This window comes from Rattus rattus, chromosome 14 (assembly GCF_011064425.1).
Source record: "Rattus rattus isolate New Zealand chromosome 14, Rrattus_CSIRO_v1, whole genome shotgun sequence".
Classification (NCBI taxonomy): domain Eukaryota; kingdom Metazoa; phylum Chordata; class Mammalia; order Rodentia; family Muridae; genus Rattus; species Rattus rattus.
This window is the reverse complement of record NC_046167.1, coordinates 81287679-81310515: the sequence shown is the minus strand read 5'-3', so window position 1 is coordinate 81310515 and position 22837 is coordinate 81287679. Positions and strand designations below refer to the sequence as shown.

The window sequence follows — 22837 nt, the reverse complement described above, 5'->3', positions numbered from 1 at the left end:
TCCTTCTCTCCCTCCTCTCATCCCGCCCCCGCCTCCTCTCCTTCCCTCCCCTGCCCCGCCCCCTGCCTCCTCCTCACTCCCTGCTCACCCATCTGGCAGCCACTCCTGGATGACCCTGAAGGCCTAATGAATGGTGCCAGTCTCCGTTCCAGTTTTAATTATGCAGCGGGGCCGTTTCCCCGCCCCCCTCTCTGAGGAGCAGATCAGAAGCTTAGGATTTTTAGGAAAAGGGTGTCACACAGTTTGAAAACAGGGCTGCCAAGCGCCTCTGGCGGAAGCAGTTAGGGAACGGAATGCTGCATCTCACGAGTGTTTGTCAGCAGTCTGAGGAAGATAAGGGGGGGAGTATCTGAGAGGAAATCTTCCGGAAACATTGGTAATTTGTCCTCTCTGGTCAGGTTATTTGCTCTTCCAACCAAGCATGTACTCCTCTCTTCAGAGTCCAGGCTGGAACAGGGGACTGCTGGGTCCTAGCCCGAGACAGAGGAAGCTCTGCGGCTTGCAGTCATTCATCTTGTGCAGGCCTGGGAGCTTGGAGGACAGTATAAAAAAGGGGAAGACCTTTTCCCCCCAGGGACAAGCACACAGCCTCAAAAAGCACCTATAGACTTGATAATTCTAGTTTTTTTTAATTTTTATTTATTTTAATGTGTTTGGGTGTTTTGCTGGCTTGTATTCTGGTATACCATATGCATGCAGTTCCCACAGAGGCCAGAAGAGGGCGACAGAGAACTGGAGTGGCCGAAGATTGTGAGCTGCCATGTGGGTGCTGGGAATTGAATGCAGATCCTTCGGAAGAGCGGCCAGTGCTTGTAACCACTGAGTCATCTCTCCAGCCCCAGAGGTTCTTTGACATACAGCTCCAATCCCTCCAGTGACCCCAGGCTAACGACAGGAGTCTGTATTTGTGAAGTGTCGTGTTCATGTACCCAAGGTGCCGTGGGTCAGAGTTCGCATCTTGTTCAAGCCCTGGGTTTTGTGGTACAGGTAGGGCGAGGAAGACCCAGATAAGGAATATTTGTGGCCACATCATTTCTAGCTGTCAGGTTCTGCATAAAAGGGCCAAACAAATGTTGACTTCCTTTGCTGTTTGAAATAAGGCAGATGTGGCCAAACAGACTGTATTATCAAGAAGCAGGGATTCACCATCTGCGAGTCACAAACGCAGACACCAGTCACGTCTGGAATCTCCTGTCTATTATGACTCCAAGCCACCTTCCCACAGCAGAGTTAAGCACCTTTTTCAATTGGATATCTCGAAAAGCAAGTCTGATCTCTCTCTCTCTCTCTCTCTGCATATAAATTCCTGCACACTTCTGGACTTACATATGTAACCCCACTATGAGCTGAAACTACTCTGAGACAAAATGCATTTATTGGACCTTCTCTACGGACCAGCAGTATGGGCTAACCTGTGCTCAGCAGTCTTAACGTGAGATAGAGTAGGCCAAAGATATCCAACAGAATAGCTCACTGGGTACCTGTGTCTGAAAATACTAGCCACCAAGTAGAGTGTTGCCTGTTGGTACATGTAATCACATGACTGCCTAGGAACAGCTGCCACCTAGCTTGAGATGATGCCATACTGTGTGTTACAGAATCCAAATGGAGGGTATGGTTCTATGAATGCAGAGTGTTGAAGCTTTTGTAAAGGTGGAAATCATCCGTCACGTGGGTAACCATCTAACACATGCGCACACACGCGTGTGGGGATGTGTATGTGCATAGACACCCATTCCTTTTCTCTTTCTCTTCCAGGGTATCTTCTGGGTATTTGAAATTGGAGCCCTGACCCTCTTTCCAGGGTATCTTCTGGGTATTTGAAATTAGAGCCCTGACCCTCCTTCCAGGGTCGCTGTGAAGACTCGGAAGACTGACTCTCAGGAAATCCTGAGCACAGCACACAGTAGGTACTCAGTCACAAGCTGATCTGCACCACCAGCTGTTTCCTCACGACCAGTGGGGTCTCCATCAATCCCAGGGCGCATTGTTTGGGGCTGGGCGCCATCTGGTGGTAGCTCTTCCTACTCTCCGGTCCCTTCAGATGTGAGGCTCCAACCCTGGTACCCTGTCCTCTCCCACTTCACACCCAGCAGGACAGGGGTGCTCCAGGAGAGAACTGGAGGATGTAAACCTGCCACTTCCCACCGTGCTTCCTTCACTTCCTGCCTGGCCTCGGAGAGGCTGGGGTCAGGGCTCGGAATGACAAGTGGGGTTTGACAGTGAGGGTAGAGACTTGGGGGCCGTGACTATGGTTTGAGCCTGCCCTCCAGAGAGCTCTGATCTGGAGGGTTTCCAAAGCTGGGCCCGCCAGTCAGAGATGGCCCAGTAGCACATCCACACAGACCCCCCAGGCTCTTATGAGGTAATTTTATTTTTTTTCTCATTTTAGGTAAAAATAGTAAATACAAGATAATCTTAATAAAGGTAAAAATACATTATTTGGATTTTGTTGTTCTCTAAACAATGACAACTTTTCTCTACAGTACAATTTTTGATTTAGTGTTTTTAAACTTTTTTTTATATAAACAAATATAACTATTTAGCTATTATGCTATCTGGGTTCTCATCTGGCACTTAAGAGTAGGTCACAGGTCACCTCCCGGTTCTGGTTGTGTGTGTGTGTGTGTGTGTGTGTGTGTGTGTGTGTGTGTGTGTGTACGCGTGTGCGTGCACACACATGTGCGTATGTTGGGGAGGAATAAGATGGGACTCAGGTGCAGAGGGCGGACTTCCCAGGACACAGCTGTCGTCCTGAGTCCAGTGGGAGGGCACACATGTGCATCCAAGATGGCCTTTTCCTGCTTTGGCCTTAGAGGCTGGACAGGAGGTCTCTCATGTGTCTGATGGCATTTCTTCCCTCCTTGGGGTAGCTTTCTCCCAACAGCCTAGTTTCCCAATCCTGGATCCAGGCAGTTTCTGGGCTACAGATATCACCCCACGTGCCCAGGACGGAGCCAATGGGACCCCCGCTCCCCGACAGGGTTGAGACTGGGACATCTGGTCTGGCTTTGGAATGCTGTTAGAAGTCACGAGTGCCCCCGGGCCGCTAAATGTCCTTGCCCTTGTTCACCCTCAGGTGGTCTTTGTTCAAATTCTTTCCAAACTTCTCACTGAGCTGTTGGATCAGGTCTGCCAGCTCTCCGGTAGCTTGAGACTTCTCCTCCAGGAGCTCATAGCGAAGGCTTGAGATGTCTTGCTTGATCTCTTTGAGTTCACCTGTAAAGACAGAAAAGAGGGCTTGGTGGGGATGTGCCTGTAGCAGGAAGGAGGTTCTGTGCTGTGGGTGCAGGTCCAGCCCTGGGGTGGATGAGCTCTGGGGGAGGGTATTAGGAATCTCGAAGATCCTTGTGCCCACAGATGTCCTCGGAGGAGTGCCACCCGGCCTGTTTCCCATACACACTTACAGCTCCGCCTCCCATTCCTGGAAAGCCTCTCCCTTCACAGATTGGAGAGGTGGAATTCAGGGCTGTGAATTTTCGGGCACCTGTTTTACACACCGCTGGCTCTGGTGTTGGCCTCAGAGCCACTATACACAGATGTCAAGAGCAAGCGAGGTGCTCATTAGCTGGGACATCCATTTCATGATGCTCCGCTTGGTTCTGTGGATGTGTGCAGAGGAGAGAAACCCCAAGCACTGGAGAGCAGGGCTCTGGACAATGAATGTAGCCCCAGGGCTGGCCAGCTGCCGGCTGCAGCTTCCTTTAGTTCTTAGAAACAGCCTGACCTCCCTAAGGTGAGCCCCCCTGATGCCTGCAGCTGCCTCCTCCCCTAATAGGGGACCACCATTTTCTGTTTCCATAGTGACCCCAGTGGTTAGAAGCCAGATGGGTCTGGACCTGTGGGAATCTAATTAAGCACAAAGGGGAGTAGAAAGGTTCTTTTCTCTTATGTTGGACACCAGGCTTAATTCTGGCAGGGGGCCACTGCTTGTGGGTATACATACTACTCCCATCTCTTATGCAGTGTGCTTAATTACATAAAGTGCAGAGATCTCATATATACAATTATACTCCCTGCTTTTATTAGGGCTCTTCACTAAACCCCCGGCTCATGTCAATTACATTAAAATGACATCTGGGTACCCACCCCCAGGCTGTATTAGTTACCTTCCTGTCCATCACAGCCCCATACCGCCTGAGGCTGGCTGATGTGGTACCCCGTGATCTCATAATTGGGGCCCACAAGGGGTGGTAGGGCTGCTGCTCAGACTCTGGGCTCTGTGAGCTCAGCAGCTAGACTGGGCGTTGCCATTGTGAGGGCTCGATGCTAGGTACCCAAGATATGAAGCCAAGGGTCACTCAGTAGCTGAGCTCTTTTAGTGGCCCTGAGACCCAAGTGAGGGGAGACAGGCTACCCCCAGTTGTGGGCAAGAGTCTTTCAAATATCTATCCATGATGAATGACCTGGTGTAAGGCATCTGAATCTAAAGATTCTTGCTTAAGTTAGACTGAAAACTAGCTCTCTCAGTGAGACTGAGGTAGACGGAACTCCAGCGTGCACGGGAAGCGCCTAATACTGTTCTCTAAAGTGTCAGCCACAGGCCTGCCTCAGGTGTGCGGAGGCATGAGGCTGGGATCTGCGCTTTCGCCAGCTGCCACTAAAGAGGGACACTTCCGAGTTCCTCAGAGAAACTGCCGTCGCCATAACCCCCAGACCTTGGGACAGAGACGCGATGCGCAGCGGGGTCCGAGCCAGTGGCAGATTCTGAAAATGGGACCCTTTTGTATATGTGCCCACATAAGAAGGTGTGAACAGTGGGATTCTAGGCTATCCTGAATCCAGAGGGCTAGAAGACAACTGTGGATGTCATCACTGTGAGAAGCAGACTAGCAGGTCCCATTTCTCCATGATGTCCACAGTGTCCTTGTTAACGGTTGGCCTCAGGATGAGTTACTGTCACACAGCAAACAGGAACTAAGGTGACAGGTGGAATCCAGCGCTAATCATCTGGGTTAGGAGGGGATCCGGGACCATCCAGGAACCAATCTAATCACGTGCCTTCCTTACAGGGGAGGAGGTAGAAGGTAGAAGGACGGGGTAGAGATGATGGTTGCCGGGCGGCAGAAGAGGAGGTGATGGGGGCGGTGTGGACTCTGAGGGGAAGGGCGGGCTCTGAGGGGAGGGGCGGGCTCTGAGGGGAGGGGCAAGTGCAGAGATAAGGGGTGGACCAGCTGCTGCTGCTGCAGGGAGGAAGTGAAGACCTTGGTCTCCCCAGCTCACGGGAATGCATCTGCTTGCACTGAAGAGCAAGGCATTCTCCAGAAAGAACACAGAACCCAAACTACTCCAGTCTTCACCTGAGAGAACCGTGCTTGCACCTGATCTGTAAACTTAGAGTAAAATCGCTCTGGGGCCTCCCATACCTTCGTTGACTTCATCGTTCTCCCGGTCCACCTGGGCCTTCAGCACGTATCTCTTGATGAGACGCTTCATGATCTTCTGAAAGGAGAAACACGGCAGCGCTCAGGGGCAGCGAGGCCAGCACCTTCACATTCTCTCACCCAGCCAGGCCTCAGCACTGGGCACCAGCAGCCTAGTGTGGTCCCAGGGTGCTCTGTCCAGCGGAGAGGCCTTGGGCAGAGCTCTGCTTAGGCTCCCTACCTCCCAGGAGGTGAGAACAGGACACTTCCAACTGATGGGAAGCCAAGCCAAGGAGAAAGGGAAGGGGAACCATCTTGGAGTCACGGCTCTGCTTGAGGACCTTAGGCCCAGTGTTGCTATAGCCCGACAGGGAATTCTGGGAAGTCTTATCAGGTCATTGCGGCAAATGCAGCCCTCAGGGGTAACAGTGAGTGGCCCGCTGTTCACCAGAACAGTCAAGGCCAGCTTAGAGGATGCTGTCTATACTTGGAGGGTTGCCAGGGTCAATCACACTTACAGCTGGGCCTCTGGACCTTGATGGAGAGACCGTGTCCCCACATGTGCACAGGCCTGACCCTGCACACCTGTTATGGAGGAGCAAGGCGTTGGTCCCTAGCTTCCAGATAACCTGCTGGCAAGTATCCCTTAGGTGAGCAAAGTTTGAACTACACGTAAGGGGCACCGAGAGTAGTGCTGGTGTCAGGAGCTGAGCCCAGAGGAGCCGAGCTTTGGGTTTTGCCAGTCAGGGTTCTTGTGAAATCAGAGGGTTCAAAATCTTCCAAAACCTGGGATTTTGGCTCTCATGAGCAGCCTGAAGGGAGGGGCCAGGGTCCCCTGCTCCCTGGTGCTGTCCAGTCCAGCCAGTGCTTGGTTCACCTGACCACACCTAGAACTAAGGACGTGGCAGTATCTTCTGGATACTGGAGTTCAGTAGCTGGTAGTGGACCTGGGCTAGGTCCTGAGTTCTCTCTGACCACAGGAAGACGGAACTGTGCTGTGTGCCAGGCACTGGAGGCTTCGTGTCATTTTCCTGCTAATGCTCTCAGCAGGGACTATCACAGTTGATGTCTCCAGACTGTGGTCCCAAGGTATTACCTGTACTGAGCTAAGCTTCTTTCACCCACGGCCTGGGTGAGTTTAGTCAGCCCCTCTTCAGCCGTGCCTGTGGGCTCCTTGTCCCCATAGCTCTATGGTTTGGATGATGGGAACCACTCATTAGCGAGCTCCCCTCCCCCTGTCCCCTCTTTGTTCACCCTCGTGAGGTGGGTGTTAGCACAGCAGTGTCTGAAGGGTACAGTCTTCTACTCTATGAAGCAGGGTATCTACAGGAACATGTACCCACCCCCTGGTACCTTCAGTGGAAACACGAACCAAACAAACACAGAGAGCAAAACCGTTCTTTATAGATTCTCACAGGAGACAATGGAGTTACCTGTTAAATCTAAAACATCCTGAGCATTTGTCTACTGCACAGTGCTAGGCTGACGAAAGTACAGGGGAGCTAGTTGAACCAGTCCCCTTTCAAGGCAAACCTCAATAATTAAGTGTCCCTGCTGGGTGTGCTCCCATAGGCTTGGAATGCCAGCGCTCTGAGACAGGAGGTTAGTGATTTCCTGACCAGTTCCAGGTCTGGGCTACACAGCGAGACCCCCGTCTCAGTGAAGCAAGCAAACGGCCTCTCTACTTCTGGAGTGAAAGAGTCTCCCTGTTCCTGATGAAGATGGCAAGGCAGAATCTAGAAATGAAGGGGGTGAGAGGCACCTTTCTGTGGGTGTAGAAGTCACCACACTGCTTCCTAGTTAGTAGTTAGTGTCTGCTGTACTCCTGATTGAGTCACACAATCAATCCAAGTCTCCAGAAATATCCCAAGGGCTATCTACGCTTATCACTTCAGAACATGGCTGCCAAGCTCCAGTCTAAATTGGCAGTGGTGGAGGAGGGGGAGGGGCAGGGGAAGAGGGAGGAGGAGGGAGAGGGGGAGGAGGAGGGAGAGGAGGAGGGAGAGGAGGAAGAGGAGGGAGAGGAGGAGGAGGGGGAGGGGGAGAAGGGGGAGGAGAAGGAGGAGGAGGGGAGAAGGGGGAGGAGGAGGAGGGAAAGAAGAGGGAGAGGAGGAGGGGGGAGGGGGAGAAGGGGGAGGAGGAGGAGGAGGAGGAGGAGGAGGAGGGAGGAGGAGGAACAAGACATTCATGCTGCATCTTACAGCCTGTGTTAGTCTTACTCACAGAACTGATCTCAATCTTCCCAGAAGCTCAGGGACAGATGAATTGTTACTTACAGATGACTTGTGGGTTCAGAGTGTGAGGGACTTCTCTAGGGCCTCACAGATGGGGAGCAGGGGAGGGCAGGGTTTAAGTTTAGCCAACATGAAAACCAAAGCCTCAGTAAGGTGAATTCTCTGGTGGTTTGGGGAATGAGGAGCTCATGAGCTGGATCCGTTAGTCAGTGGGCTTGGGCGGGCTCTGGGTCCCTCTTAGAGAAAGAAGCCTTATGTCGGCAGACGGGCCACCTCGCAGAAGGCTAGAGTTCCTGGCCTCACAGCCTTTGCGCTTGAATACACATGGCCCATTCACTAACTGCTTGATCTGCGTGGGTTTCTGCAGTTTTGGGGTACAGAGAGTAGAGACTGGAACAACATGGGAGCTGAAGGACAAGATGGTGATGTTGCACCTCAAAGCAGAAAATGGTTGGAAGGTATTCTCCCCGACATGCATGCCAGAAGGTTCTGGAGAAGGTGGTTATCAAGTTTCCTCTGCTTCATTGTGTGTGTGTGTGTGTGTGTGTGTGTGTGTGTGTGTGTGTGTGTGTGTGTGTGTGTAGGGTGGGACAGATGTAGGGAAGGTGGAGAGAGGGGAGGGAGGCCGCCCTTTGTGCTGAACTGTAGACATCTTGCTTTCTTCCACTGAGTCCTTTGGCTTCATGAAGATGACCTCTCCCTCTCTCCCACCCCTGGCCCGTCCCCGGCCCCACCCCCAGGACTTTAACTAGCAGCAGAGGTATTTTAGTGCTGTTACTCAGCAGAGGAGAGGCACAGTGAGTAAGAAGGGGCTGTCATACAGCATAGCGAGCATCCAGGTGCAAGGGGCACCTCCCCAGGGCAGGCTCCTGGGGTCAGTGCTCTCTGGGTGCAGGTGGGAGGGGACACAGACCCTCCATCCGGGGGTCTGTGAATCTTCGTGCTGCCAAGGTGGCCAAGAGCACAGGCTAGGAAGAGAATACATAGCGTATACTGACAGAGGCAAGTGGGGTGGAACCAGATGGACATGGCGTCGCCCTCCGCCAACAAAAGGCAGGAGCTTACGGGAGTGTGCTCAGCAGAAGCTACACATGACTGTCATGTTTGTGAGGCCCTGGCACAAGAAAAGCAGCACCCGTGGCTGGCTGTGACACGCTGGTTCGTCTCACAGCAGAGGCCAGCTGGAAGGTGAACCAGAAGACTCCGCCTTCCCTGAAGCCAGGCTGGGATAGGAGGTCAAGGCTAGCCTTAGCTACATAGCAAGTTTAAAGCCAGCTTGGGCTACATGAGGTCCTGTCTCAAGAAACCCAACCAAGCCGCTGCCCCCAATAACAAAACAAACGCCCTCCCTTTCAAACAACCTGCTGTGTCATGCGAGCTAAGGTCCGTTTGGATAGTGGGCTGTGCCTGGATTCTGTGGCGTCTTTAGGCTGTGGCCGTGTCCTTTGTCATAGAGAAATCCTTCCCTCACAGAGTGGGTATTGGGGTCTGTACCCCTAAGAGGTGGACTCTTGGAACAGGCCACAGGGCAACTCTAAGGGGAGAGGTACTTAACCGTGTCAACGATATCATGGTTGGTCTATTGTTTGGTCTCTTGGGCTGGGAACGACCTGACTAAAGCCAATAGCTAGTGCTGAGGGGTCTAGCAATCCAAGGTGGCTCCCCCAGTCTGTAGGAACGAAGACCAAACAATGCAGTAGGACGATGGAAAAAGCTTAAAACAGAATACTACCCATCAGGGAACGCCTAAGGATTGGTCAAAGGGACTCAGGCTCAGGGATGCTGGTGACAGGGCAGAGTGGAATGCTCCAGGGTTTCTGCCAATGACCAGAGAGTACAAGATTGACAGAACAGGCACTCAGTGAGCTGGCAGCTCTGGGGAGAAGAACTGAGGCCTTCAGGTTCTCTGCACGTGTGGAAACTACTGTGTGATGAGCACGTAGACTGGAAGGCTCCCCGTGGGCTCACAGACAGGCAAAGCTGCTCATGTCACCCTCGGACCCATCCTTTGGCTTTGCCTGTTGCTGCTGGTGACAGGACTCTGGCTCCTTGTCCTCACCCACTCAAGAGACTGCCAAGCCCCAGCAAGGCTAGGCTGAGGGAACTCTGGGGGACGGCACCAGGAAGAGGAATGCCAGGCTAGTGCCTGGGCAGTGTTCTGGGGTAACAGAAGTGCCCTCAGAATCAGGTGGGTCACAAACTCTTAACTGTAAAATTTGTCAGAATCTGGGGGAGCCCGCTTCCACGTGTCCTTTGGGGTCATCTCAAGGTCAATGTCGTTCCTGAGTAGCCGACTACAGCTTAGGAGGGTGCCCAGACATAGAGCACAGCTGGTTCAGGGATCTCCTCAGTCTGCCGGACCGTCCCCCAGCCCTTGTCAGGTGCCTCTGTGCGTTCCTGCGATGAATACTTGAATAAGTAGCCTGGAGTTTTTCTCTAAGCGACAAAAGACAAGCAAGCTTCCCAAGGTCACCCCTAGCCTGAGGCTGAAACGCAGCCAATCTCTGTCATCGCAGCAGGGGTTCTTGGGAGATTTAAGGCTGGGAGGATGGAGGCCGTGATGCTGGTAGGCAGATAGGAGAGGGCTGCGGGGCTGATCGCGATTCATCTGCGAGCAGGGCACCCGCAGGCAATCACCCTTCCTTTATCTCATAGCTGCCTCTGCCCAAGACGGAGTTTCTACAAGGTATTCCTATCTTCTTGGTGACAGGGAAAAAAATCTACGCTCTTCTCCGAGAACCTGAGAAGTGGGAGCCTTCTGCTGGTCAGAGGGCTAAGACTGTAAAACAGCTCAAAGCAGATCAAACTGGGCATCTCCATTCTGCGCACGATTCAACTCAAGAGCTGCCCGCTGCCAATTTTGAGCTCATGGCGTCCGATAAAACCGTACGCGCTTTGGAGGCTGAACTGTTTCTTAATTGTGCAATTAAATCCTCTCCACTGCACAGCTGGCTTCTGAAACCCAGATGAGGAGATTCAGCTAGAGACCTGTGTCAGGGAGACGCCAGGTCTGTAAGGGCTCCCTTGGGAAGGCAGCACCAGAGGCAAGTCGCCTTCTCACGTCAGTCCAGAGGGCTACCCAGGACAACATCACAGCCAGGAGAGACCACACTTAGGGGAGTGGAAGGCTGGGGAAGAATGTCTAACAGCTAACCTGTCTAATGCTAACCTTGCTAACCTGTCTAATGCTAACCTTGCATCATTGCCCAGGAGCCGGTTCAAACTGGAACAGAGATTTAGCTCAGGTTTCCAGAAGGGATGTAGGGATTGCAGGCAGAGGGACTACCAGTCTAAGGACAGGTGTGCATGGATGATCCTGAGATCCACCTGGCCACCTGGGGCACACTGGGTGTCATGGAGGGGGCCACAGCCCGACTGTGACCGTCAGTCCTTATATCTGAACCTGCACATGTGTTCCCCACCTGCATCCTGACTGATGACTGAAGCTGAATACAGTCTTACTGGGTCTGTCCCTATGGTTACCCTCCTCTCCTGGACCTTCTTGGAGCGCTCTGCCCCCTCCTCCTGAGTGGCAGTGCTCTGCCTTCCTTCCGACCTTACTTTCTGCTCTCCCCTCCAGCAGCTCGAGATCTTTGTGCAAGCATCTTTGTCTACGAGGTTGTCTCCTTTTCCTGCCTGAGGTCTTGGCCAACGCTCCTCTCTGTGAAGATGCCCCTCTAGCTAGGCCTTCCTGGTTTTCTCCAGGTTTAACCTTATTCTTTGCTTCTTGGGACTTCGATCAGTTTGATGCCGCATGCTGTCTGCGACTTTGTCATTTGTCTCTCCCCTTAAGTGGCCTGGAGGTGCCACTAAGGAACTTTCTGCCTTCTCGGTGAATGGCACGGCGTCTGCCATACGGCAGGCGCTCCGGAGGGAGCTGAGCTCTGTACTCGCACAGCAGTGTGACTGGGCCCTTCTCAGTGGGACCCACCTCTGCCCACGCTTTGGACAGGGTAGTTACCTGGTATCTGGTGGGCTTGCTGAAGGTGCTGTTAGCTGTCAGGTTTTCAGAATTCCTCATGCCGGCCTGGTAGCGAGTCTTCTGGAGCAAGGAAAGAAAAACACACGCACATGCATGCAGGACTTGAGAGTATCTACCTACAGGGCCAGTGTGGAGGGGGACCTTCTGGAAATAGATTTGGAAATGGCATGGCTTCCTAGAGGGTTGCTCCTGGGGACTGAGTTGTCATGGTAACAGACTTATTGACCCTTTTGGTCGAGGAAGCCCTGAATTTTTTGCCTTTCCTCTAGAACACCTCAGAGGTTCTGCCATGCTTCGAACCTGAGACCACGGAAGCGAGAGAGACGGGGCAGGGAACTCGGTTCTCAGGTCATCCTCTGGGTACTTTCTGCAAAAAGCTGTTCTATCTCCACATGCCCTCCGACAGCGGTTCTCAGCCTGTGTCAAACCCAGGCTTTCACGGGGAACGCCTAAGACCATCTGCATATCAGATATTTACACACGATTCATATCCGTTGCAGAATTAGCGTTGTGAAGTAGCAATGAGAGTAATGTTATGGTTGGGGCAACCTGGGGAACTGTGCTCCAGGGTTGCAGCGTTAGGAGGGTTTAGAGCCACTGTTTTTAGGGAGTTCCCCTCCACTGGGGTCACGTCTTTCTAGGGCAGCAGGCAGTTTGCTGAACTCAAGCATCTCCCTAAGGGGTTTGGGGACTTTCTGCTGGGTGGTGCTTTGCTGAGATGCCTGGTAGGTTTTACAAGGCAATGGCCCCTCACTGCTCCCAGCTGGCTGGCTTTCTTTGTTTGAAGCAGGGAGTCAAACACAGCCTTCCCCCTCCCCTCCCCCTCCTCCTCCTCTCTCTCCCTGCTCCCCCTTCCCCTCCTCCCTGTTCCCCTCCCTTCCTCTCCCCCCATCTCTCCTCCTCTCTCCTCCTCCCCTCCCTCCTTCTTTCCCTCTCCTTCCTCCCTGTCCTCCTCCCCGTCCCTCTTCCTTCCCCCTCCCTTCCCTCCTTCCCCCTCCCCCTCCCCCCATCTTCTCACCCCCCACGCCCAATGCTACCTACCCTGAATTTGGAGTTCAGCATGCCCATTTCCAGGTCATTTTCACAGCGTTTGGCCTTAGATTTGCAGAGCTTTATGAGGCACATCTTGATTCTCATTATGAGATAATAAAAGGATTTAGGACTCGGCACCAGGTTAAAGGGAGCAGGGAGAGTTCTTCCTTCATCAAAGTAGGAAAGCCAGAGCTTCGCTCGAGCAAATTTCCACTCCACGTCTGCGTCTTCCTGCAGAACAAGGGAACAGTTACACGTGTCAGAGGCCACAATGATATAGGATGATGGGAAACAAGAGGAAGAAGGGTGCTACGCCGAGGAGAACATTGGAACCCACATGGGTTCAAATCCTGGCTGTGGTCCTTACGAGTTGTGAAAACTATGGCATTTGACTTAGCAGTTCTGGACCTCAGTTGCCTCATCTATAAAATGGGAATGTAAACTGTTTACCTGCTTCAAAGGTGGCTAGAAAAACTAAAGGAACTACATACCCATAGAAGACATGTAACCATGCCAGACACAGGCATGAAATGTTAATCTCCCCCACGGGGTGCAGGCCTTACTGCCAGCTTCCTGCAGAGGAAACATTCTACTCTGTGCTTTCTGGCCTGTGATTAGGGGGAGGCATATCTTTTGGATCCCACAGTCTGGCCAATGGCACAGGTGGATCAGTCACTGTCAGTCTGCCTGCGGCTGACCTAGAGATAGGGCCCACTCTGAGAGAGGATCTTGTGCTGGGCTTGGCCTAACCAGGGCTCAAAGTCTGTTCCATGGCTGATATTAGAGCTGAGGAGTTCTCAGTCAGCCTGAGTGGGGGAGCTGGAACGGAGAATGGGGTTCGAGCCAACAGTGGGAGCGGTACTGGGCAGTGTGAACCACTGAGCAGTGTGAACTACTTAGGAGTGTGAACCACTGAGCAGTGTGAACCCCTGAGCAGCATGAACTACTTAGGAGTGTGAACCACTGAGCAGCGTGAACCACTGAGCAGTATGAACCACTGAGCAGTGTGAACCACTGAGCAGTGTGAACCACTTAGGAGTGTGAACCACTTAGCAGTGTGAACCACTTAGGAGTGTGAACCACTTAGGAGTGTGAACCACTGGGAGTGTGAACCACTTAGGGAGTGTGACCACTGAGCAGTGTGAACCACTGAGCAGTGTGAACCACTGAGCAGTGTGAACCACTGAGCTGTGTGAACCACTGAGCAGTGTGAACCACTGAGCAGTGTGAACACAGCAGTGTTAGGAGTGTGAACCACTGAGCAGTGTGAACCACTGAGTAGTGTGAACCACTGATTAGTGTAAACCACAGAGCCATGTGAACCACTGATCAGTGTAAACCACAGAGCTGTGTGAACCACTGAGCAGCGTGAACTACTTAGGAGTGTGAACCACTTAGGAGTGTGAACCACTGAGCAGTGTGAACCACTGAGCTGTGTGAACCACTGAGCAGTGTGAACCACTGAGTAGTGTGAACCACTGATTAGTGTAAACCACAGAGCCATGTGAACCACTGATCAGTGTAAACCACAGAGCTGTGTGAACCACTGATCAGTATGAACCAATGAGCAGTGTGAACCACCGAGCTGTGTGAACACTGGTGGCAGAGAACTGTGAGAGCCCCGTAGAAGGGTTTTCTCACTTTTAAAAGCAATTGTTTTGCTCGTTAAATGCTGACACAAAACGCTAAGTAGAGGGTTGGGGGTCGAGGATGCAGACAGGCGGCAATGCACAGTGGCTCCTCAGAGAGCCATGACTGTCCCAGATGGAGGAGGAGAGGGATGGGGTCGCAGGGGCGGGTGAGCCTATGGATCCTGACAGGAAGTGCTCACTGTCGAGTGAATGAATCCGTAAGTGTCCTCATGGAAGGCTTACAAATATTCACTCGCCACGGCCAAATGTGCTCATGAGACCCAGGGTTCATGCCCCATATAATTCTTGGCTCATGGGGACAGTTCACAGGCTCTGACTTGGATAAGAAGTTGTCCAGGTCCTAGAGGGGAGGGGCTAGGTCACAGTGTTTGCCCACCTCAGATATCACCCTGAGCTATGAGCAATGGGCTCCCCTGGCCCTGGACCAAGTGGCATCACTTAGCCAACCTTGTCATGCCAGGGCTAAGTGGACTGAACCTCAACCCGTTTGTTTAAATCTCCAGGTGGGAGATATAGAGACCCAGGGGTTTTCTTCAAGCACTCTTTGCCCTTTCTTACACTGGGGAAAATGAGGTTCAGCAGGATAGGACTGGTTGGCAATAGCTTATTTGCACAGGAAACCAAACGTATGAAAATGCTTCTTAAGATGTCACTGGTCCATCCCTCCCGTGTGTGCTGCATTCTCCAGGGAGTGGGGTGGGTGGGATGGTGAGGGGACAGGCAGCTGATGCCTCAGCCCAGCCCCCTCCTTTCCCTGCCTAGTGGGTGCTTCTGCAGTGCTGACCCTCTCTGTCTCAAAACATGCAAGTCTGTGGTCTGCAATGGTCTTTCTGGGAGCGGATATGATAGACTGAATGACCTTAAAAACCATCTGCTGTCGCCCTCACCCCACTGCTCTGGGATACGAATGGATTTGCAGACAGAACCTTTTTGAAAGGTGCTTGACGTTAGATGAGGTTACACGGGCGCACTGATCAGGCAGATTGGCAGAAAGGCCCTGGCAGGGCACAGCTGGGAGGCTGCTCTCTGAGCATCCAGGAGGACAGCCTCACGGGGAACCATCTGCCTGGGCGTCCTGCTCTTCTGTCTCCTACCGCTATAAGAAAATAAATGCCCGAGGTTAAAGCCACACAGTCTGATTCTACCCTTTTAAAAAAATCCGTATTTGGATTGAGTTTTTTATTTTCCTATGTGAAAAATATGGATGCAATAGTTTCTTCTTATTGAAGTGTTGGGTTTGCCAGCAAGTGCGACAGGCCCCCACTTCCGGCTCCCCGCCCTACAGGAGGATTGTGGCCCCATCCTTGTGGCCCCATCCTTGTGGCCCCATCCTTGTGGTCCCATCCTTGTGGCCCCATCCTTGGCATCCTTTCCGATCCGTCTCCCCCACTCGTTTATGTGTGTCCTCGTATTCATAGGAGATTTGCCTGCTTGTGTTTGGAGATATACAATTTGCACTTTTCATTTAATAGCACCGGGGGAGCTTCTCCCTAACTTACAAAGCGTAAGGAGGTAGACGTTGAAAGGGACTCTGCCCATCGCCTTTTCCCACAGTTCTGCCTAAGAGTCAGGCATCCCAATGGGGATCTCTTTTCCCTCTTAAAAAGCAAGTGTGTGCATGCATGAGTGTGTGCGTGTGTGTGTGTGTGTGTGTGTGTGTGTGTGTGTGTGTGTGTGTATGTGCATGTGCGTGTGTGTGTCTGGGGTGGGAATGGCACATGAACATGTGATGCAGGTACCAACGGAATATGGAATATGGTATTATAGGAAGATGGTATAAGGTCCACTGGGTGCTGGGACCTGAACTCTGGTCCTCTGCAAGAGTGGTACACGCTCTTAATCACCGAGCCATCTCTTCAGCCCCAGTTACCTTTCCGATTTTCTCCTTGAGGAGGTTTTTCTTTTCCAGACACATGTACACTCCCAATGTATGTCCCCCTTGTCCCCTCTTCCACAGGAGACATTTTTCTATAAGGCTTGGAGGTCTCCACTGCCATCATTAGGTAAAACCTTCATCTATTCTGTACGATGGCTTGTTTTTCAGACACGGTCTTGTGTGTGTTGGGATTCTAGGTATGTGCACTGACCTTTTAAGAAAGGTATTACATTTATTTATTACTGTGTGTGCTTATGTGTTTGGATGTGTTCATGCCGTGGTGCATGTGTGGAAATCAGAGAGTAACTCTCGGGAGTCAGTTCTCTCTACCACGTGGGTCCTGGGATCGAACTCAGGTCACCAGGCTTGGCAACAAGTCCCTTTACCCATTGAGCCATCTTGCTGCCCACCCCCACTATGGCTTCCTTTTCTTCTTAAGTATATTGACTTCTTCAGGGCCATCATGGTCAATTTAACTTGATTCCTTTATTTTGTTTGTTTGTTTTGTTTTGTTTTAAAGATTTATTTTATGTATATGAGTATACTATCTCTCTCTTCACCAGAAGAGGGCATCGGATCCCATTACAGATGGTTGTGAGCCACCATGTGGTTGCTGGGAATTGAACTTAGCACCTCTGGAAGAGCAGTCAATGCTCTTAACCACTGAGCCATCTCTCCAGCCCTTTAACTTGATTCGTATATTGCTCATATGAGCTGCTTCAATTCCTTGATGTTCTAATAAGACTGCAACCGATTGCTCATGGCTTGTGTATTTTAGTTCTTAATAATCGTCTGTTGATACCTTTTGTTTTCTTGAAATGTTGGGGATTGATATGGCTCTGCAAATGCTACCACTAAGCTGCACCCCCCAACTTCTTTATTTTTAAAGCATCTGCTTTCTCCCTCCTTTCCACCCCCCACCACCCCCTTTTCCATTCCTGGGGAATCTCACCCGAGACCTCAACATGCTGGGTGAGCACTCCGGGCCTCATCCACAGCCTGATACTTTCTTTTGACCTCGGTTACCTTTCTGGCAAAGCGGTTTCCATCTTTAGGTGGCCCCAAGCTTCCCAGTCAGCCTCCTTCTCTTCACTTTGCATCTTCTACGCCTGTTTGCACCGACCCCAGAACGTGGTGATGTGGTGATCACCTTACCTGGCTTTTTAACACTAAAACATTACTTAGTACTGTATGTGTGTGCGGCGTGGGAATGCGTGTGCTATGGCACACATGTGGAGGTCAAGGGACGACTTTGTGCGGTTGTTTCTTTCTTTCCTCTTTTATATGGGTTCTGGGGACTGAACCCTGGTCGTCAGGACCTGCACAAGTACCTTTACCTGCTAAGCCATCTCCCCAGCCCTTACCTGGTCTTGTTTGTTTGTTTTTGTGTATGTGTGTGTAGGGGGTTGTGCATACGTGGATCTATATGAGTGTGCATGCCTGTATGTGTGCATGTAGAGGCCGTAGTTTGATGTTGGGGATCTTTCTCCAACATTTCCCACCGTATTTGAGGGCACAGGTTCTCTCACTGAAGTTGGAGACCACTGACCAGGCTAGGCTGGAGGGCTTGAGAGCTCCCAAGATCCTGCTGCTTTTTCCTTCCCAGAGCTAGGATTACAGGCGAACGGTGCCATGTTTAGCTTTTTACATAGGGTCTCGGGAGCCAGATTCGGGTCCCCATGCTTGCTAAGTAAGCATGCACTGTATCCTCGGAGCCATCTCCACATCCCCATTCTCTGCTTTTTTTCTTATTGACCTATGAGCTCCTTGGGCACAGGGACTTGTCTGCACCGTCACTGTGGTACTGGCTCGGCACACAGTAGGTTCTTAAGAAGACAGGCAGAGGGGGAATGGGCTCACAGCCATTGTGATGCGCCACGGGCTGCCTGAATGCCTGGCTCCTTCTGCTCTCGCTAGGTTTTTCCACGTGGTGGCGGCAGCAGGGCCGCCTGTCTGCTACCTACAGTCCTAGCGTCCCACGTGAGGGCGCATGCGTGTCTGATGCCACGGCCCTCTTTGCTGCGGCGCTCTGACTACCAGGGGAGGGACAGCTCGGAGCTGGCTTACCTCGATTTCCTGATAGGAGTTGTTGATCATGGCTATCAGCATGTTGAGCAGCACAACCACCATGGTGACATTATAAACGCCATACAGCACGTAGCCGATGTTCTCGATGAACTTGTGGTCGTACTTCAGCACCACCGAGATGACCTCAGACAAGCCAAATATGGACCAAAACAGGGTTTTAAAGCTCTCTTCAACTCTACAAGGAAGCAGACGGCTCTTTCAAGCACCTTGAACTGGTTCGCACTTTTGAAATGAAAGCTGCCCTTTCATTACTAGGCTTTAATGGTCTCCCCCTCCCCCACAACCCCCACACCAAATCGGGACTGGGGTGGGCTGCTGATGCCTACGCTCTGAAATACTGAGATACATAGATTTCTGAGAAAGACTCTCACAGGACAGTTTCTTCCGTTTTAAATTCAAATTTGCTGGGACTCCTGGCTGGGATTTTTTTTTTTTTTTTAATCCCGCTGTAATTAATCAGACATCTAAAATTAAACGCAGGGCAAATGTTTGCTTTTGAGCCTCAGGTGAGTTCAGCGTTCTTTCCGTGGACTCTCAAATGGCTTTTCTTAGGCTACACAGCCTGACCACGACCTGGGTTCAACAGACTGAGTTAGCATTGCTACCTGGCACTTGTGAGCCTCTGACTACCTGGTAGCAGGCTTCTGTTTATCCTCACTGCCTGAGAGCGATCACATAAACAAAGACCTCTCAGCCAGGGAGGGTTGGTCAGGAAAAAAGGCTGAGGAAAATGTACGCGTTGTTCTAATTCTGCGGGTGCCGCATCTGGGCGGGTGATCCAGGGAAGGCCTGGCCGTTAGCGGATTGCTCTTTGACCCTCTGAAGTTACTGAATACGGTGGTCTCAGTCCCCAAGCACATTTGCTGGTCCTAACCTTCTGGCTACGAATTTGTATCAGGCTTATTACATAATATCCAATCAAAAAGCTGGATCTCGGTTGGATGGCTTAGAATATATATTAGGGACATAAAGTTCAACTTTCTAGTCTGCATCCAAATTCCCAGTGCCATTATAAGACAGGACTCCCCCCCCACCCCGCCCCTTAACATTTCAGTTTTTCCACACTCACCCACAAATGTCCAAGATTAACTAGAGCTCACCCCACCCCATCAACGTCTCTCAAGCTTTGAGATGTATTTGAGAAAATGTACAAAAATGTTAAGTTTTCCAACCTGGGCTAAAAATCCACTCTGGGCTCGCATGAATTTACAGTTCCCCCGCATGTGAGAATATGGGGGTGTCTATGTGTGGGGGTGGCGGCTGGTGTGCACAGCAGCTGTGTAGCTCATTCCCTGTGCATCCCCGAGTCTGAGAGGCTGGTATCCGATATGAGTTTACGCTGGTATTGCTTGTGTTTTATTTCCTTTGGAGCTGTGCGTTTAACATTTAGCCAGGAATTCACTAGCAGGGCTTCATTTGTTTGTTTGCTTGCTTGCTTGTTTTTGAGACGGGGTCTCACTGTGTAGCTCAGGCTGGCTGGAGCTCACCGTGTAGATTAGGCTGGCTTTGAACTCACACAGATCTGTCTGCCTGTGCCTCTGCCTTCAGAGGGCTGGGATTAAAGGCATGCCTCACTTTTTGAAGAGAAGACTGGGTAGGAGCCATTGCTGCAGAGCTCTGGCTACCACTGCTGTTCTAGAAAGGGAAAATGGTTTCCTCATAGAAGAGGTGAATCCATTGTTTGTGAAAACATGGCGCGCTTGCTGTGTGGAAGATTTCCGGAGGTACCGCCTCCCACCACGAGGGAATTATTCTGTTATCTCTTTGTGGAAAGGAACCGTGGCATAGAGTGTCCGGAGCCATGGGTTAATGAACTCCAGACCCTAAACTGGTAGGAACCAGCAGCTCTCGGTCTCTTGCACAGCTGTTCCCTTCTCCACAGGATCCAGCAAAAAGTGGCAAGCACTTATCCTCAACAGAAACAGGCTGATACCTGTGATGGCGAGATGTTTCACCCAAGTTCACTTTCTGTTCCTTACCCTCCATCACCCCACAGGTCTCTGGCTGATGCCAATGAAGTCACAGGTGACAGGGGCGGGGCCAGCCCTCTCCACTGGTTTCAGTCGGAAAAGATGGGCTCAGGTCCGGCATGCGTTGCTTCTCACTGTGAAGTCTGCCTCTGAGCCCTCATCTAGTTCTAGTTCCTTCTGTGTTTGTAGTCAGAAGGAGGCAGAGCAGGCCTCTTATGCAGATCACATTTTGGTAAGACTGTGTTTGCAACAGGGTCTCTGAAGAGACACGACCCCAGTGCAGAAAGCTAGCAGTGCATGCTCACTTGATGTCGCCTCTCCAGGGCGAGGATTAGCCTCTGAACCTCCACTTAGCCTCGTTTCTAGAAGCATAATTACAAGAGGCCCAGACTCGAGATTGCTGGAGGGATAAACACTCATCCCTGATTGGTCAGGAAGAGGTCTTAGCCTGATTGCAACCACCTCTTCCAAGCTCTCGAGGTCCACAGCTCTCCTCTTCATAGGAGGCAGCATGATATGAAGCAACAGATCCTCTTCCGGAGAAAAGGTGGGCTGACTGACCAAGTCAGGGCAGTGGGAGCCTCAGTCAGTCTCTGGGCCTGTATTTGGAGTCTGCCCACACCACAGGAGTGATCAGTGTACTACTACGAACAGACTAGTGTTTGCTATTCGTACTGACAGGGGAGACCTTATTGGCCAGCATCTGACATGCAAGATTACCTGGGCTATTCTGCGAGTGATATCCTGTTTTGTCTGGACTGATGGATAAGTTCTGAACGAAACAGAAGGGTTAAAATTAGAAAAAAATATTTATGATGGAAACTAGCATACGCCATTGCTGAGAACTTACTACACGATCTTGCCTTGGGGAGAGTTTCAGAAACTATTACTACGGACGCCAAGCGATCCTGAATGCCAGAAGCACAGTAAGCCATAGACCGGCGGGAAAAGGACTTGAATCTGCAAACATTAGCAGATATACTAAGAACCTTCCTTGTTGGTTTGATCAAATCCCTCAAAAGAGACAGCTTAAGGTAGGAAGGTGGTATCTTGACTCACGATGTAAGAGGATATCTGGTGGAGACATCACGGTGGCAGGGGAGTGAGGCTCCACCCTCAAGCCTCAGTGGTCAGGAGGCTGATAGGGGCTCAGGAGAAGCCCAGGCCAGACTAAAGATAGAGCCTTTCTTCAGTGACATGCTTCCTCAAGCTAGACGCAGTTTCCTAAAGGTCCCATAACCCACCCACACAGACACAGGAGCCTGCGGGTGGGGAGTGTTTAAATTCAAACCATACAGACAACACATAGTCCAGGCTGGTTTTTAACTCAGTGTGTAGCCAAAGCTGGTGGCCTTAAACCTGATCCTACTGCCTCCAGTACTAAGATCGCAGGTTCATGACAACACACTTGGCTTCATAAACACTTCTGTGAATCAGCATGCAAACAACAGGCATTGGAAGAAAGAAAAGTGTGTGAGTGATGGGGAAAGGTCAATGAGCAATGTATGCTTCTGAAAGGGAAAGAGCTTGGTAGTCAGTGTGAGATGCTGAGCTCATATCTTCTAGTTTAGGGTGTGGCAGGGATAAAGAAATTAAGGAAACTCAGTCTCACTGCCCTCAGTGGGAGACGATTTGTGTTACCTACATCTTGGAAGCCTATATAGTATATTCTTAGAAAAGAAGCCGGGCTTAGAATCAAGTCATTAGACCATCGCTGATGCCAAGGGAGCCGGGCTTAGAATCAAGTCATTAGACCATCACTGATGCCAAGGGCTCAGGCCTGGAGCTAACCCCAGGGTCCTATGGGGGTGTCCCACGGCCTGCAATGTTTTTTTTTTTAATCACTTTCCACTACCTGGCTTGGCCTTGAATTCATGGCCATCCTTCTGCCTCAGCCTCCTGAGCACTGGCTTTGTAGATGTGAGCCCTTGAGTCCAATTATTGCCTAGAATTTGCAGGAACCACAAGACCCAGGGTGGAGGGAGCGAAAGGTCTACCCTTCTCCTCATTGTCTGGAGTTGCCCTTCAGGAAGGAAGATTCTGGACTGATTTAACTGACGTCTACCACAAAACTAATCACGAAGGCCCCCACTGGCATCTGGCTGCTGTAGGGCCACATCTGGGGTTCCTCCTCATCAAAGGTTGCAGCTCTTGGCTCCCCATCCTCCTCTCACCCGACTAGCTGTACAGTGCCAGGTCCTCAGCTGTGTCATTCACAGAAGGCTTCACAGAGACAGGTGGGGCGAGCAGAGATGCATGCCGGGGGTCCAGATCTCCTCAATATACATACTAGATATGTGTATGTTTTAAACATGTTACAAAGACTGTTAGGATCTCGGTTTGTTCAACCGTGAAGTGGGCCATATTGGGGCTTTACACTCAGTTGCTGGGAAGATTAAATGAGCAACTCATGTGACATTTTCAGTGAGCATGGATGGCATCCTGAACGGCTGCTATCCTTTCGATTCATCTGCTGGTTTGTCAAACTCTGAAAGAAATCTGGTAGGTAGGTGCTAGCAGAGAATGCCGTGAAAGCCGGCTGCGGCCGGGTGCTCTGTGCTGGCTGGTGGCAGACACAGCCCCATTAACTCCAAAGGCCCATTGAATGATCGGTAATCCGTTAGGTATTTCTCGATTTTC

The 22837-nt window shown here is 51.3% G+C and overlaps 1 protein-coding gene across 1 annotated transcript in view; it reads right to left on the bottom strand.

The window, feature by feature from the left end:
* Positions 1-2675: 2675 nt before the first annotated feature.
* Positions 2676-22837, bottom strand: part of Trpc7 (transient receptor potential cation channel subfamily C member 7) — a 122479-nt gene continuing 102317 nt past the window's right edge. Inside the window, exons 8-12 of the mRNA XM_032885015.1 lie at positions 18207-18402; positions 12621-12842; positions 11559-11639; positions 5367-5442; positions 2676-3219 (exon numbers count right to left, since the gene is read on the bottom strand). Of these exons, the coding sequence (XP_032740906.1) occupies positions 3050-3219; positions 5367-5442; positions 11559-11639; positions 12621-12842; positions 18207-18402 (745 nt within the window). The 3' untranslated portion in view covers positions 2676-3049. The remainder of the gene's footprint in view (positions 3220-5366; positions 5443-11558; positions 11640-12620; positions 12843-18206; positions 18403-22837) is intronic.